Genomic DNA, 17,593 nt, shown 5'->3' on the forward strand with positions numbered 1-17,593 from the left:
TCCCCTTTTGGATGTTTTTTAGAAGATGGTCAAGTCCCTTTTCACCGGTGATTGGTCCGGGGTTTGTGGTTGTCCTCATACACGGGTGGAATTATGAATAGGAAGTACCTTGAACTCAAGGTGTTGTTACAATCCAACCTTCAGATCAAGGACGGCTTGGCTAATCTACACTAGATCTCTTCTTTGCTTTTTGGGACATTTACCGTACTCGAATACATAAACCATAAACTGAATTCTGAATCCCTAAGGCCTAAACCACAAAATGCTAAGCCATGAATCCTTGAGCCTAAAATCTTAAATTCGAAATCCCTAATCCTTAAACTATAAACCCTAAACCCCAGGCCTTGAATGTAGACATATAAGGCTTTGTTTAGAATAGCCTATTAGCAGTCCACTGATATATGCATGCAGTGAAGTTATTCGATTAATATGGAATCTCTCTTGTAGAACTGACTAAAATTTCGTCTTCTTGTGTATATTCCTAACCATGTATAGTAACATTACTGTAGTATTCTCTTGAGGCCCTCCCTTTCCAGTGCATTGTCTTTATTGTCTACCATCCATTGAAGCTAGAGATATCTCTCAGCCATGTCCAGATTCTGTAAAATTTCTCTATCTGTAACTTGAAGCTCGCACTAGTTTGCGCTGTGGATTGGGCTGGCATGTCTTATTGCACGGTTGCATGACCTACAAGTAAGAGAAAAGTTAGTACGTAAGACATCTTGAAAATAGCCACAAGCAGTAGAAATAATAGGTTTTGCTCTGCTATTTCTTTTGTAGTTATTTGAGATCAGTGGGATCTTGGACCATACTCCATATAATGGTATATATCTGATGCCAACTGTTGTTAGAAGTTTTAGCCCTCACAACACAGTTAAACAGGCAAAATCACCCTTGTCTGGACAGAATGAATTGAGTTTAGGTGTGAGCTATCACCAGTTGCTTGGTGGTGGTGTGGAAATATTATTTCCTTTTGTACACAGGTTTTTTTTTTGATGTGGTATACAGATATTATAGAAGAGGTGACTCATGCCAAATTGAGGGAGTAAAAAGAGGTAGGGGTAGACCGAAAATAACATGGGTAGAAACAGTGAGGAAAGACTTGATAGCTAGGAACATAACAGAGAACATAACCTTGGATAGGATAGAATGGAAGAAAATGATACACGTAGAAGAACCCAACTAGAACCAGGATTAGAGCTAGGTAGATCCCTTTTACCTTCTTCATGAATTTTTTTTTTCTAAAGGATTCATTGAGTTGAGTTGAGTTGAGTTGAGGTATACAGATATTTTAATCAAATAACCCGTCTTTATTGTAGGGTGTTTTTCGTCATTTAAATGAGAATATCTGAATGGGATGTTCACCATGAGCATGGCAAACAAATAGTGCTATCTTTATCTTTGGATAGACTTACTATCCTCTGTGACTCTGTCACGTCCACTTTGTTATTGCATAGAATATTATTATAACAATAGGGAAATGATATTAGCGCTCTAATGTTTTGATATTTACACTCAAGTTTATTGTCTTTTAGTATTTAAAGGGCTGTAAAAGGGTTATTACAGTTGCTCTAATGTTTTGATATTTACGCTCAAGTTATTGTCTTTTAGTATTTAAAGGGCTGTAAAAGGGTCATTACAGTTCCCAAAAAGCTATCACAAGCCCTTTAAATACTTAAAGACGAGAAACTTGAGCCAAATATCAAAACATTGGAGCGCTGATATCATTTCCCTAACAAATATTAGTTAACCATTTGAACATTATCAGGACAATCCATTTCAAAAAAAAAAAAAAACATTTGGAAGATAAATTCATCCTATTAGGATAACTAATTAATCCCAAAAGCAGCTTATTCATAGGATATTTTTTGTTAAGGAAAAACAAAATAAGAAGAAGCTTCTTCATGATTATCTCAAACTAAAGCAAGGATTTGTTTGTCATTTTATAAAAAAAATGGGATATTATTGAAACCGGGTTGTGTCATGTAACAGCTCCCTATTTGGTTCTTGCATGGTCTTCCAAACATGGGAACTTTGTCGATCTAGTTTGACATGTATAGATATTAGATGATATGATTAGCACCGTTGATCTTATGGGCCACCTCTACAGGAAATATCCCCTTTCAAAGTGATTTTAACCCTTCGATCAATGTAATTTTGCTTACAGAATGTGGACGGTTAATTGTTTATTTGAAAATTACCAATCGAAAGGTTGTGATCGTCCGGGTACTTTTTCCACTCGCCATAGAAGATTTGATAGACTTGATGTGGGTTCGTTCGACAACAATTCTCATTCCCCCACTTATTAAGAGCAGAAGAAACGGATGAAAGGTAAACAGAAGAAAGAATCGAATTGAAGTATTGAGCAGATGAAACAAGCAAGAAAAATTGGAGAAACATAAATTGAAGAAATCAAACAAGCTAAAATAGGAGAACAAAAATACAGAAGAATGAGAATTGACGAAATGGGCAAACACAAGAGAATGAGAATCGCCCAAAACAAACATGCGTAATTTAAAAAAAAAAAACTAAGGGGGAAATCTCATTCTTCCTCGAAAATCTCATTATTGCGATTCTTAAAAGCGAAAAATAATCACCTTACGAAATCCGGATTTGGAAACGATAAGATGTGTTAGAGATGTTTTAGGAATGGTTGCCAAACTTCATTCCTTAACTTTGACCGAGGTTTTAGCAAGAAAATCGAATAAAATGCATTTACGGGGGATTTGCCGAACACGCCCTTACTTTTCCTCATCAAATCACGAATCATGTCACCTATAAATGGAAAACTAAAAGAAATAATGTACTTCAAGGTCACTAATTAGACTATTAAGATAATTAAATATGCATCCTTCTACCAAAGGGATTAAGACACAGCTTCCTAAACAACATTGTAATAATCACCAGTTTTTTCTTATTGCTGTTATTACATGAGTTCTACAACAGGGACCCACATGGTCCAAAATATTATAGACCACACATCTCCGTGGGGGCACATCATTTTAGATATCAAAATAACTGATTCAACTGTTTTTGTAATGCAGCAATCTGATACACAAACCATATATGATCTGAAACTCCCTTGTTGCTGCCTCTTTTTTTTTACTCCTATACGTATATTTTCTGATAATTTGCTGCTTTATGACACTAACCAGGACGAGAGAATCACATCTGAGGTCTGGTCTGGACGACAAAGATCTTCCCGTCCCTCACCACACCTTCGATGTCTTGCGGAGATCCGTACAGCTCTTCAATTGCTCTCCCTGCTTTGGCAATCTTTGAGAGAATCTCCTTCTGGAAATTTCCATCTATGATCAATGGGTCCGACGAGTAGTCAAGCACAACCTTCTCTTCTTCATCCATAGGAACACTGTAAATCATAAAAGTTCAAAGGTGTAAACGCCCGATAATAACACAATATAGAAATGTTTGCTTCAAAGGATTTACGTGAATAGGTCTCATATAAGGTGCTTTAGTGTAGGAGCATTTTCCATAGGGGAACTGGTCTCCCTTGGTTCAACAATGACAGTTGATGATAAATTTTCTAAACAAATTGTTGGCGGCTAATTAGAGAAGTGTTTAAAAGTGAAGTATCATTACCAAAACAAGAGTAGATGTGTAGGCCATGTCTGGCAACCATGAATTTTTTTTTCAGTGAATATTAGTTTGCCAAGCGGTGAGAGAGGACTACAAAAGGGTGGAAAAGGGAGAGAATTGAGAGGGCTGGAGTGAGGAGACGGTGCTTATGTGGCTGAAAAATAGGAAAAATAAAACTCCATTTTGAGTTGAGTTTTTCTTTTCCCTGTTTTTCTGCCACTCCTCACTCATGCACTCTCAAATCTCTCCCTTTCCCGCCCTCTTTGCCCTTCGTTCATCATAAAACTTGAGTCACTTGCACTGTGGGCTGTCTCTAGGTGGCTGTTCCCATAGTTGAACTCTTCTACAATACATAGAAATACATTTTAAAAAGTAATGCTGGTGGATTATAAGGGTTTGCACATGTAGTTTGGAGCAGAGACTAACCTGTCATAAAGACCAGCACCCGCATAACCTTCCAAGTCTTCACCATTGGAATCAGATCTGAAGATGATCGATCGTCTTATGAAGAGGCCAATGGGTTTGCTAGGGTAACCCAATACCTGAAAATGAGCAAAATGAGCGCAGTCAGTGCAAAACCAACTATATAAGAATACATTTTTTAAAGTAGTTAAAGCCATTTTCAAGACCCCAATGTCAAAAATATTGGAAATGGCACATGGTTTTCTCGTTTCTTCATTGTCTCTAGCCACATTTTCTTATTTTTGGCATTATTATGTTTGAAAATTATGTTTCTTTAGATGGGAGTGGACATTTTAACATATTATGGTAAGTCTTGATGTTGTAGTGTCCATAGCTGGTGTCCGGAGCCAATACTTTAACAGAGAACTAGTGATATGTTTGTACTCCTTATGAGATCTTAGCAACTGAAGAAGAAAAATTACATGGTACGCCATAAATTACAAGAATACTTGTGTCAAGGAAGATTATGGGATTATAATATCTTGCCTTGGGAGAATTAAGATCATTCTTCTTGCAGATAAAGCTCAAAGCACGGCCTGGATAAGCTCCGACAAGAGTTTCTCCAAGTCCTTTCACCACCTACAAGGAGACCGAAATATGTAAGCACACAATTAATAAAAAAAACAGAAAAAGTTGCCAATAAGCTTGGCACAGAAGGACCTCAACATATATCCCCAAGAAATCTCTAGATGATGGATATTTACAAAATTGTAAATTGTTGTTTGGATTCGGTACCAGAGCCTGGCTAAACAGTAAATTCGACCAAGTTCCCAGACCATTAGTGAACTTTATTAACGTAAATACCTCGGCATATATCTCCGTTGAGTCTTCAGATGATGGATTGGTAGTATGGATGACAAATGCATAGTCAGCATTTATGATTTCTTGAACTAGAACAGCCATGCAGAGATAGTCGTGATCCAGTTTCACTTTCCGAGTGCTGAAATATGCTCTTTCGTTCCACTTGGAAGCCCAAACCTGAATGAAAAAAGATGGTGTTTATGGTCACGAAATATAGTGTCATAGAACTTGAGAAAATATCGATCAGTGACCCAAAATCAGTTTTCACTAATATTAGATGAAGACGAGCTATCAGCCATTCAAACATGAGATAATATCATCTTAATGGATAAAATAATAAAATTGAAAATTAGAAGTGAGAAAATCATTTAATTTAAACAACCACAAATATGTAAAGTTTAAAAGAATATGTTTGAATTTGATCAACTTTTCTAAGTCATTGTATGAAGATTTTCTTTTAAAAAAACTTTTGTCTAATGATATATAATTAAGGCAACTTCAAATGGGCAAACAGTAACTTATTATTCTTTTCTCTTGATGAAGCTGGTTGAGAGACCTAAATGCACAAAATGATGACTGAGGGAGTGTCTAGACTCTAGACAATTTTGCACAAAGCTACTTTGCGGCTCCTCTTTTTCAAGATAGATGACCCACCGCATAGCTGAATTTGTCTTATTCATTTAATTCAAGACATGGTCATGCGGATTTCAGTCAGTTTCCACATTGGGCCCCACTTGAAGACTAGTTCCTTTGGCTTCTCTCCTTTTGTCGTGGATGGTCACCCATCAGATAGACTCATCTACCTGACCATTACCAGACTAGATATCAGATTCGGAGTTAGTATGGTAAATCAGTTTATGCAGACTCCGCTTGGCGAGAGTAGTACTAGGATGGGTGACCTCCTGGGAAGTCCTCGTGTTGCACCCTTGTCACTTTTTTCCTTTACAACTTTCAAGAGAGAGAGAGAGAGAGAGAGAGAGAGAGAGAGACTCCGCTTGTTCCACATTGGGAGGTTGTGATTCGCATATTGAGATACCTTGAAGGTGTTGCTAGCTGTGGGATATTGTACAAGTCAAAACAAGACATTCAAATTGACGGCTACACTAATGCCGATCAGGTTGGCTCTCCTTCAGATAGGAGATCCACTACTGGTTATTGTACCATCGTTGGGAGTAATTTGGTAATGTGAGGAAGCAAAATGTGATTGCGAGATCTAGAACAGAGACAGAGTACCAGGCTATGGCTCACACGGCTTGTGAGTTAACATGGTTGAAGCTTTTACTTTAGGAGTTTGGTTTTAGTTTTACTGTTGACAGTCCAGTTAAATCATTCTTCGACAATCAAGTGCCTCACGTATTGCCAAAAATCCAGTGTTCCATGAGAGAACATAAGACAACCAAAGTGAATTACCATTTCATTTGGGAACAAGTTATGGATGGAGAAATATCTACGTTCTATGTGAGATCACAAGACTTACTGGCCAATATATTTATCTAAGGAGAGAAGTCATGGGGCCATCATGTGTATGCATGGTCTAATGGAAGCCGAAGCCCCATCCTTAAATGTTTAGAAATAAGAGAAATAAATACAAATAAGGTGCAACAATTCAAAGGAAATAAGAAAGAGATTTTAAGTATCAGATAGATCCTTATATTAACATAGGCAAGAGGCATAAAACTCAAACTAGCATAGTATATTAGTTCATTCAGGATAAGGTATATTCCCCTGTAGCTCACCCTTTTGATTGCTGTCCATGCTTGTTCCCATCGCTGCTCACCTTCATCACCAGGCCAAGGCATTCCTTCACTTCGCATTTTGTCCTTCAGCTCTCGCACCTGAAAACAGCACTTGCCCATCATGCACCACCATTTTTAAACTAACATATTTTTTTAACGATATTTTTACACTAACATATTCTGCACAAATAACAAATCTCCATTGAAGAAAATGCTAGTATTTTTGCAGTCTTCTGTTCGTGTTCAGCATATCCACAGTACAGAACTTGTGAGTTGTGAGGCCTAGTTGACGCACAGCCTCCTTATCGAAAGTTATTGGTACTTCAAAAATAGCTAAGATGTTTCCTTACCCGAAATTAAAGAACTTGGAAACAAATTCAACATTTAAGATAAAGAAAAACATTCAAGGAACCTATATAGCTTGAAATTTGAAGTTCGAACACGTCAAAAGTGAAGATGTACCCATGTCAGACCCATGTTGGATGCCAAAAGAAGTGTCCCATCATTAGTTTTATACCCTAACGATTCACACTCCACAATTTGTCTTGCAATGGACAAGCATCATATATTATTTTAATACTATAATATATTACTTGGAATTGTATTTCATGTATTTTCTCCTTGGTTGTCTGTTTTGAAGAGTAAAAACAAGTAAAAGTTCTTTTCAATGTGAAACAGATCACAATTCAATAGCTACCTCGTATCAGTTACAATCAACTACAGGAAGTCAGATTCAGATTGGAAGTTTGGCTGTTCGAAAAGTGGTTTCGGTTAAGAGATAAAAGCTTAGAGATTATATTATTTGTTATTTGTTCATTATCCCTCTCTACTCTTTGTAGTTGTGTGTCTTTCTTATTTTATTATTTATGCATGTCAGTGTAACCGTCCTTTTCTATACCAGAGGAATCTTAGACCTCACACTGAAAAATGATTCCTACTAGCCTTGACTGGTACTAGAGCAAGGAATCAATCTCCAAGATTCCACCTAGTCCTAGGTGTTTAACCAATTGGACTACAATAAAAGTGCACATGTGATAGTGGGGGACAGTAAACACATAGCCACATGAAATAAAAGAGAATAAAATGCAGTTCAATGCTCATGTTCTGTAGCCATAAAAGGAACACACAAAATAGCGATGGGAGTTCTCTACAGAAGATCCTTGATTCTTCTCTTACAGTGCAGCCTTCTATTCGTCATGTTTCCTAGACCTGAAGTAAACCTCATGATGTCCTCACTTGCTTTTGTCACTACGATAATTCTTATTAGCCTACGATAATTCCTAGGCCTTAGTCAGTCTGTCGTGGCAATGTTGATCACTTGTCTTATGGGTCTTACCTGGTAGCATAAAACAGGTGCCACGGCTCTCAAATAAGGGAAGTGATAAATGTGCCCCTTTTCATCACTTGGGACACCCAGCTACAGTGTATCTATAACTGCAAAGGGTCTGGTGTACTTCACATTTGAAGGAATGAAGTGACCTGATTGCCATGTACAATGCAGCTGGGTGTCTCAAGTGATGAAAAGGGCGCACTTATCATTTCCCTCAAATAAGTGTTGATTCAAGTACCTTTAGCGTTGGTGCATTCAGATGTCTGGGGTCTGGGTCGAATTTCCTCTTACATGTTGTTCAGGTACTTCGTAACTTTTGTGGATTACTATTCTAGAATGACCCAGCTGTTTCTTATGAAAGATTGTTATGAATTGTTCTCTGTTTTATGCAGAAATTCAAACTCAGTTTAATTCTCGTATGTGTGTCTTGAGACCAGATAATGCTAAAGAATATTTATCCAGTGCTTATAGTATTCATCATTTTTTAACCAACATGTCATTAATCATCAGACTTCATGTGCATAAACAACCACAACAAAATGGTGTGACTGAACCTAAAAATAGACACCTTGATAAAGCCAGAGCCATGATGATCCATATGAATGTATTGAAAACCTATTGGAGTGATGTTCTTCTTACCTCCTGCTTTTTGATTAATCGTTTACCTTCATCTATTCTTGGACGAAAGTCACCGAATTCCATTTGATTTCCTACAATTCCTATGTTTCCTTTGACTCCACGTATTTTGGGGTGTGTCTATTTTGTTCATCAATTGTCTCCTGGGAATGATAAGCGGTCTTCGTAAGCATTTTGTTTATGTTGATGCGTCCTTTTTTCAGTCTACGCCCTTCTTTTTGAGAGCAGCGGCCATCTTGGTCAGTCCTCATTTTTTTATATTCCTTTACCAGCTGTTCCCAAGTTGGCTTCTAATTTCAATAAGAATCCATCTTGGTCAATCCTCATTTTCTGATATCCCTTTATTAGTTGTTCCTAAGTTGGCTTCTATTTCGATACTCTAAACATGTAGAAGCCCCACAAGCTCTCATACCTCCATCATCTCCTTTTCCATCAGAGGATCCATCTCCGGATAATTTTCCTGAGCCTGCTATTTCCGCTATTTCTGTGACTAATGATTTACCTATCTCTCTTCGTAAAAGTGAACGCAGTTACACTAATCACCTGATTTTCACATTTGTCTCTTATGCTCACTTGTTCACTTTGTATCGTCCGCTTCCATGTTGGATGTGTCTATTTCTAACTGTCATAAAGCACTTATCCTAGATAGAGGAATGAAATGGCTTCTCCACAATTCAATGGTTCTTCGGACTCGGTTTTTCTTCCTGCGGATGAAACAATTGCTGGTTGTTGTTGGGTGTTTGATATTAAATATTTTCCTGATGGTTCCATTGAACAACTCAAAGTTATTCTTGTTTCCAAAGGTTATAACTAAACATATGATATTTCCATATGATATGGTCCTATTCAGAGACGTTTTCTCTAGTCGCTAAAAATTCATTTGTTTGTATAATGGGATTTGCTAGGGACCATCGCAGAAGGCATTTCACGGACCGGATGTTGCATGAGAGAGCAGACACATAGGCTCACTTTTCAACGGATTTTGTCTTATTCATGAGGTGGCTGCTCTCATGCAAAAGTCGGCCCGCAAAATGCCTTCTGCGATGATCCCTAGCAAATCTCTTGTATAATTATTTTATTAGCTGCTAATTCTGATTGACCACTTTACCAGCAGGATGTGAAAAACGCCTTCTTAAATGGGGGAGTGAAGCAGTCACCTCGTGCATGGTTTGGCAGGTTTAGTGATGCGGATATGAGATTTGATCTTAAGCATTGAGGAGTTGATCATACTGTGTTTATTGATAGTAGGAGGTTGTATGTATCATTCTAGTTGTTTATGCGGATGACAGTCTTTACATGTGATGAAAGTACTGGAATTCAACAGTTTAAGGAGTTTCTCCAACAAGAATTACATACCAAGGGCCTTGGAAAATTGAGATACTTCTTGGGCAATGAAGTAATATGTTCTCCTCATGGTATTTCTCTTTGACAACGCAAGTATATTTTGGATTTTCTGGAAGAGACAAGATTATTGGGTTCCAGGCAAGTTGATACTCATATGGATCCTAACGTGAAGTTGTATGGAGATCAAGGAGACTTGCTTGGAAATCCAAGCAAATATAGGAGTTTGGTCGGTAAGCTGAATTATTTGACAGTAACGGATGGATATCTCATTTGCAATGATTATGGTGAGCCAATTTATGGATTCTTCTTCTTATCCTCATTGGGAATTTTTTCGTATTGTGAGGTATATAAAAGGTGCTCCTGGACGTGGTTTATTGTTTCAAAATCATGGGCACTTAAATATTGATGGTGTTACGAATGCAAATTAGGCAGGATCTCCTTCTGACAGAAAATATACTATTGGGCATTGTACGTTGTTGGAGGTAACCTTGTGTCCTAGTGGAGCAAGAAGCAAAGTGCTGTGCTTCGATCCAGTGCTAAAGCAGAGTACAGAGCTATGGTTCCTCTGACATGTGAGCTTATAAGGTTCAAGTGTTTTTTGTCTGAAATTGATTTTAAGACCCTTTTTTGCCTATGAAACTATTTTGCGACAACCAGGTTGCAGTTCACATTGCTACTATTCTCGTCTTTCTGGAAAGGACTAAGCACATTGGTAGACCGTCACTTCAACAGAGAAAAGATTCAATGTGGAGATATTTGTGTTTCTCATTTGTTCCTGGGAGATCAATTGGGGTGTTTTACCTAGTATTTGGAAAGGTCTCGGGTTGACAAGCTAGGCAGGCTTATACAATGTATATGCTCTTGAGGGCTAGTGTTGACATATCAGTTTATGTAGAAGGGTAGAATCATCATTTTTTCTTTTACTTCAATAATATATATATATATATATATATATATATATATATATATAGAGAGAGAGAGAGGGAGGATGTCTAGAATGATATATATATATATAGAGAGAGAGAGAAAACGGTTCCTACACATATGTGTAGAGAGTTCTCTACACACTAGCTTAAAATATAGTGGGGGCCGACATTGTTTGGGTGATCCAAGCCATCCATTTTAAAGGCCCTCACATAGATAGGGTGTCTACAAAAAATCAGATCCATAGGATCATCCTAACCCTACGATTTGTGGAGGTAAAATGGATGTCTTTAAACCTTCACAAATTAGTCCATTTTTTGCCTACACAGTTCGAATGGTGAGGATGATCCTATGGATCTGATTTTTTGTAGACACCCTATCTATGAGAGGGCCTTAAAAATGAATGGTTTGGATCACCCAAATAATGTGGCCCCCACTGTATTTTAAGCTAGTGTGTAGATAACTTATCTACACATGTGTGTAGGAACCGTTCTCTCATATATATATATATATATATATATATATATAGAGGGAGGATGTCTAGAATGACTAGCTCTCTCTTTCTCTTATTCTCTCTTCTTCTCTCATCTTCTCTTCTACCCTTCTCCCCTTCTTTCTTTAGTGATTTACACTTTAGCTATGACTATATCAATCTAGGCTTCTCAATATGCTTCCTAGTACAACAATTTTCTGAAGTTTATTCATTTAAATGAATCCTACCAGAAAAATGGACGTACCAATTGAGATGGTGCCACAAGCTGCAGAACTGTTTTCCGAATGTCACCAAGTGCGCTGAACTGTCCTCCTCCTAACCTTTCCTTCAAGATCTGTAGTTTTTCACGCACGACCTGTGAATAGGGTACAGAAAACACATGATATTCTATAGCGTGAGTTTCATACAGTGTTGCAGAAGTTATAGGTCAAGGAAATTATATAGAATATTTAATTGTAATTAATTAAGTAATGAAGATTCCTTCCATGGGAGACAACCAATTTATGCTCCATGTTAAAATAAGGAAGGTTAGACCATGGAAAAAAACAACGGAGCAATTTTCCCACCTGCTAAAATAAGTGGAGAGGAAGTATAAGTATTTCCTCCTTATCAGCAAGTAACTGTAGCCTTCCTGAATTTAGGTTTTGACAACGATGCTCTTTATGTGGATAAGTACATCCAAAATGTGGGAGATCAATGTTTACTTTTTGCCGAAGAATAATAAACAAATTCAGCTATTTGAAAGGGAAAAACTTTGTTTTTCTTTGATAGAAGGTCAGCGAACGGAGGCAGCCCCACCCTATACTTTTTGCAGAATGCAAGCCCTCACTAAACTCCAGGTCTAAATTCCCAAACTCATCATAGTGCACAACTTTGAAAAATCAACTATACAAAAAAAAAAATGTTTGCCAGACACATGTAAGTATGGACTATGCACTGTGGAATACAAATCTCATTGATCGTCATTATGAGCAACCATACACTCTCACCGGTGCATTGCCTAGTGGATTCAGTTCCCAAGAGCCATTATGTGTCAAGACGAGTTGCATCAATAAAATGGGATGTGCAATCTGGTTTCATTACAATATTACATAAAACTCATCTACTTTCAAAACTATGTGAAACATATACACTTTTTAGCGAAAAATGTATCTGCTGCTGTGGTTACGCACATTCAACAATAGATGCACTAATCCATAAATAAAATTAACAATCAAGTAACATGAGATGAAACACACCTGGTTTGCATCATCAGATAGGACCTTCTCGAAAACTCCAAATGGCAGGGCAAGTGATGTTGGAATTCCTACCCAAGAAGGAACTTTTCCTTTTAGATATGAGATGTTACGGGACTTGGCTCCAACCTAGAAAATTGGAATTCCCGTACTAGTTAGACAAACTTAAATGAATGAAAACCTAATAAATCAATCCAGTGGTATCCCAACTTATATACAACAACTATTCCTGATAATTCTCCAACTATACATGCAATCACTGCTCTTGGATCAACTCTAAACAGCATTTCATTTCAAGGGAAACAGAAGTGAAGCAAAAACAAATTCTTCAAATAAGAATAATATAATTTTTACAAGTCGGACCATTTCGCTGGTGAACTCCTCAGCTGATATAGCATATCTTCCAGCAAACTGCTTTCTGACCAAAGTTACTGATGGTGAAGATCCATCTTGTTTCAAATTTGTTGAACTTACATCCAACAGTTCATTGTCCTTGATTTCACTAGCATTAATACAAAAAAAAAGAAAAAGGAATTAAGTTCTCTGGTCAGAAAGCAGAAAAAAATGTCAGAAAAAATAAACATCCTGCCTCGCAAATCATAAAATATTTTGTAGTGAACACCTCAGATACCTTAAAAAAATCAATTTACCTATAAACTATATCTGCAGATGTTGGCTTTAGCCTCAATAACTTCCCATCCTTTGCTTGGAGTTCGGACAGAATGTTGGGGTCAAAGCAGGTAGCAAAGCAAACCTGCACAGGGGAAAGTACTGAGCTTGAAAGTCACAACTCACAGTCACTGATCTCAAAATGATGATTACCCATCAACAAGGAAGACAATTAAATTGGCAGAGAATCTCCTGAAAAGCAATGTTAATAGCCGATAACCTTGCTAAAATTCAAAAAAAAAAAAGAGAGAGCCTATAACCTTGCTATTTCTGGCTCGCACAGAAACATGAGATAGGACATCTGGCATGTCGGGTGTCAGCACAGCAACTGTGCCATCTGGAATTTCCTCCTCTCCCTTTACACTTCTTGACACCAAAATTGTTGGGCGACCATATGATTTATTCTGAACAGAAAGTAATTCATCTACAACGACAACATATCCAACAGCTTCAACTGGACTTATAACCTGCCAACTGATCCAGTAAGCCAAGATTACATTAGAATGGTAGCAGTAGACATGCAACCAAAAAGATATAGTATCATACCACGTTAATGTTTAATGGCAGTAAATTAGAGGATGACACCAAACTTTTATAACCCAATTATATGGTATCCTCTATACTATACTGTATTCAACCAACCTGCCTAGATGAGCTTTCTTCCGAAGAACAGGGTCAAGTCGATTGAGAAGTGCCGACAAGGAAGCAGCCGATCCGGCACGAATAATTTCTTCGGTGAATATGTTTACCTGCGACACAAGTGCTTATACATACAGAATCCAGGATATCCACAATACATTTAATGCAAATAGAACATGTGATACGGTAAAATACATACTGCTGATTGGTCAACTCCAAGCACTGATCCGAGATATTCTGCTGAAGGTTGGAGAATTTGCAGGTAGTACTCTGCCTTACTTGCAAGAGCAAGGCGTGTCCTATCAAGTACTGATTTTGCATATAATGCCGATTGATCATTGTTTTTCTTTGACATGTCTAGGGCATTATTCCATCCCTTCAAAAAAAAGAACATTAGATTAAAAAAAACAAAAAAAATACCATTCTACCCTCCACCTAAGCAAACACAATCCAAAACAGATAAATAATATTTCAATAATACTCCAAAAATATAATGACTAGGAAAAAATCCAAAACAGATAACTAAATTAGTAAATTTCAATAATGCTCCAAAATAAAATGAAAAGGAAACAATAGCTTATTCAGAATGTGTAGTAGCCCATCACCAGCAGCTTCAAAAATAATAGTGTAACCTATTTTGCATGGCAAATTTATTTTGAGCCATGGACCCATAACACTAAGTGGATTTGAATTAAGTACTTATATGGATACTGTACTGGTACTTTTTTTTGAACCAGACGGTACAGGTAATTTCAATTGGAACTGAGCACCTGTACCTTTGGGTGTCCTGAGAATACGCATTCTTGGTTGCGAAGTACGTTGGAACTTGTTTGCAATCAGCATAAAAATAAGTTCTGAGAGAGTTAATCTGTTTTTTTGGCCGGATTTCTTGCCAAATATCTACACAATTGGGCTGTAGGGCAGGTACCCCACCAACTTGAGATTACTTACCGACATGCCTATTTCTATGTGTGCAATACAGCTATAGGCACTTGGTTTAGGCCAGAAAGCAATTGAATAGTAAATGCCAAGTCAAAATCTGAATGTAAGATACCAAAGCATTAAAGTTCAATCACCAGTAACACATTTTTCTTGTAGGAAAATATTTTTAAAATTTCCAAAATTATAGTCTAATAGGATCTTCTGTACAAAAGAAGGTTCTTTATAGCTAGTTTTCAAGCCTTACAATTGCAAGGGAAAATAGAAACCTCTTCCCTTTCTAACTATAATACACCAATTTTTCAAGTCTCATAACAACAAAAGCATCTTTGGTAGCTCTATAATACTTTCTTATATCAATTGTACCCTGGGTTCTCAAGTAAATTCGTAGAAGGTTAAAACCTTAGCAGTGGTCATAACTAAAAACAAACATAGGTTTATATTGTCTCACAAGGTCCCTAAGAAACATTATAATTTCCACTGAAGAAAGAGGTAACTAGAGTAATTTTACTGAGCTCAGAAGTACCTTTAAGCAGTAGATGAGATCCTCATTATTGTCTGATGAAAGTGCAAGATTTTCAAGAGCTAGAGTGTTGAAATACATAATTTTCTGCAAGAGAAACCAATAGATTAAAATTGTCATATTACATTGTAGGAAAAGAAATAAAATTGCCTGGAACCAGATTCAGAATAGAGATGCCTATCTGAGACAAGCAACAAACAGGAAGGAAATCGACACTATATTTCATTGGGCAACCAACTTAAGACATGTCAACAATATGTAATACCTCTGGTGAAGAATTATTGAGCTCCTCGTATCCCCTTTCAATGGCTGTCCTAACTGTAGAGTCAAGAGCAATATCCAAAAATACAAGATCCTTCAGACGACCATGGGATCTACGAAGCAAAGGTCGAAGCTCCTGACGAGCCTCCAGCAAGCCCTGAAATATCTTGTCGTCAAGAGTTTCATCCACGTGTAAAAGAAAACAGGAAAACAAACATCAACACAATTGTTTGACATACCTCAAGCAAAGGTTCCACATTCTTATCTTCAATGTGATCTAGAATAAATTGCAGCAGTTCCTGATCAGATGATTCATCAAGTACATTCATGTAGTTAGTCTCCCAAATTAGAACAGAGTAATTACCATGTCCCAAAATAGTAAAGTTGATAAATTTACCGGAAATCCAGATGGCAAGCCTGATATAGGATTTATCTGAACCCCAACCATGAAGCCCTGGCCCTGGATGAGAGTAAAAATTTCTATCATATACCAAAATAGGACCATTTTTATGACCTCCATACACAGGATTGAGATTACCTCAGACTTGTAACCCATGCAAGTTGCTATCGCAGACTCGAGATCTGCACCTGAGTGAACTGCCTATAGTATAAATCATCATAAAAAAGTATTAGTTACAGTAATGTGACACCCCTCATTAGGCATCCAAAGGCAAAGCAGTGTGCATGCATGATTATAAAAGAAGTCCAAATGAAATCATCACTAGGTAGAAAATCAAGGAGCACATTGAATTCATCAAGCAGTAATATCTTACATTAATTAAATATGGACTTTATATATACTGTTTTCCATGTGAAGAAACTAATGAATTTAATAGTTTATGTATTTCAACAATTGCATTTTCTTGAAGAGATCATATATTGTAGCTCATCCACTTTGATCATCACCAGTCCATAATGTTACATGTGACACTACAGTTGAAATTTAAGTCAGTAATATCCTTCAACTGACAACATATTATATATGGTATTACATTAATGGAGCACAGGAATTTTTGTAATATGTTTGAAATTTATGGGTGTATTCGGCAACCATTTATAAAACTCACTTTCTTGATTTTTCAGATATTTGTACCATTATTCTTTCTTTTCTTCTTGCCTTTTCCTTTTCTGAACAGTGGGTTTTCATTTGCATTTGCAATTGCAGAGTTCAAAATCATCTGATAACGTTGGTTTTGAAACCCTGCTCTCTCTGCAGAGGGAAGAAGAAGAAGAAGAACGGAGAATCTCGTAATTTGATCCGTAATTTCTGTGATAATCTCATCTTTAATCGCAAATAGAGCTTACCATCACAAGTCTCTCGATCTCTCCGGACCATTAATGGGTTTGTAATCATGGCGGATATAGGTTCGGACCTCTGTTGCAGAGATTTATAGCATAGGGTATCTATTCTTCTTGCTGATGATGATCTCCTTGGACTACGAATGTTATATATGAAAAGTCTCTGAAATTTAGAATCTATTTTTTTTAACAACCGCTCAAAAAATATGATAATTGATTTTTGGGCATAAGTTTACCGAACATGATTCTGTTGCCAGGAACAGCTAAAAAATGCATTCTGATTCTTGCTAGAAGAATGAAAATCAAGAAAAAGGTTGCTGAACACACCCTAAGTCAGTAATACCCTTCAACTGACACCATATTATAAATAGGATTGCATTTATGAAGCTCGGATACTTTTGTGAGAAGCAAATTAATAGTAAAATGAAGCTTTCACTAGAAAAAATTCTCAATACAACCTTTAAAGTTCTCATGTAATTCCCCAGATCACGCAGAAGTCCCTCCTTCTGGTCTCTCTGGAAATTTGGCTCAGAATGAATACCCCGGTCATAACTCAAAAGGCGTTTTTTGGTTATACCATTTGAGTTCAAGGTGTTCCAGTAAGCATCGATATTGAAGTCACTTTTAATGTAATCAATAAGTGCCTGCAAGAAAACACATTTTGTCATACCGCTTGTCATAATGGAAACTTATTACAAAGTTCAC

At 37.0% G+C, this 17,593-nt stretch overlaps 1 protein-coding gene across 2 annotated transcripts in view; it reads right to left on the reverse strand.

Annotated features, from left to right (window-relative positions):
- Nucleotides 1-2,835: 2,835 nt before the first annotated feature.
- Nucleotides 2,836-17,593, reverse strand: part of SEX1 (Pyruvate phosphate dikinase, PEP/pyruvate binding domain-containing protein) — a 34,351-nt gene continuing 19,593 nt past the window's right edge. For both annotated transcript variants that reach the window (XM_077388101.1, XM_077388102.1), the window contains 18 exons: nucleotides 17,347-17,532; nucleotides 16,128-16,190; nucleotides 15,987-16,049; nucleotides 15,829-15,888; nucleotides 15,594-15,746; nucleotides 15,332-15,415; nucleotides 14,066-14,242; nucleotides 13,870-13,976; nucleotides 13,488-13,701; nucleotides 13,209-13,312; nucleotides 12,922-13,060; nucleotides 12,562-12,687; nucleotides 11,568-11,678; nucleotides 6,597-6,695; nucleotides 4,864-5,037; nucleotides 4,546-4,638; nucleotides 4,024-4,139; nucleotides 2,836-3,370 (listed from right to left, as the gene is read on the reverse strand). In XM_077388101.1, the coding sequence (XP_077244216.1) occupies nucleotides 3,166-3,370; nucleotides 4,024-4,139; nucleotides 4,546-4,638; nucleotides 4,864-5,037; nucleotides 6,597-6,695; nucleotides 11,568-11,678; nucleotides 12,562-12,687; nucleotides 12,922-13,060; nucleotides 13,209-13,312; nucleotides 13,488-13,701; nucleotides 13,870-13,976; nucleotides 14,066-14,242; nucleotides 15,332-15,415; nucleotides 15,594-15,746; nucleotides 15,829-15,888; nucleotides 15,987-16,049; nucleotides 16,128-16,190; nucleotides 17,347-17,532 (2,274 nt within the window). In that variant the 3' untranslated portion in view covers nucleotides 2,836-3,165. The remainder of the gene's footprint in view (nucleotides 3,371-4,023; nucleotides 4,140-4,545; nucleotides 4,639-4,863; nucleotides 5,038-6,596; nucleotides 6,696-11,567; nucleotides 11,679-12,561; nucleotides 12,688-12,921; nucleotides 13,061-13,208; nucleotides 13,313-13,487; nucleotides 13,702-13,869; nucleotides 13,977-14,065; nucleotides 14,243-15,331; nucleotides 15,416-15,593; nucleotides 15,747-15,828; nucleotides 15,889-15,986; nucleotides 16,050-16,127; nucleotides 16,191-17,346; nucleotides 17,533-17,593) is intronic.

Source organism: Tasmannia lanceolata, unplaced genomic scaffold, assembly GCF_043159265.1.
Source record: "Tasmannia lanceolata isolate RefF3 unplaced genomic scaffold, GAP_Taslan_0.1 ptg000008l, whole genome shotgun sequence".
In the NCBI taxonomy this organism is placed as follows: domain Eukaryota; kingdom Viridiplantae; phylum Streptophyta; class Magnoliopsida; order Canellales; family Winteraceae; genus Tasmannia; species Tasmannia lanceolata.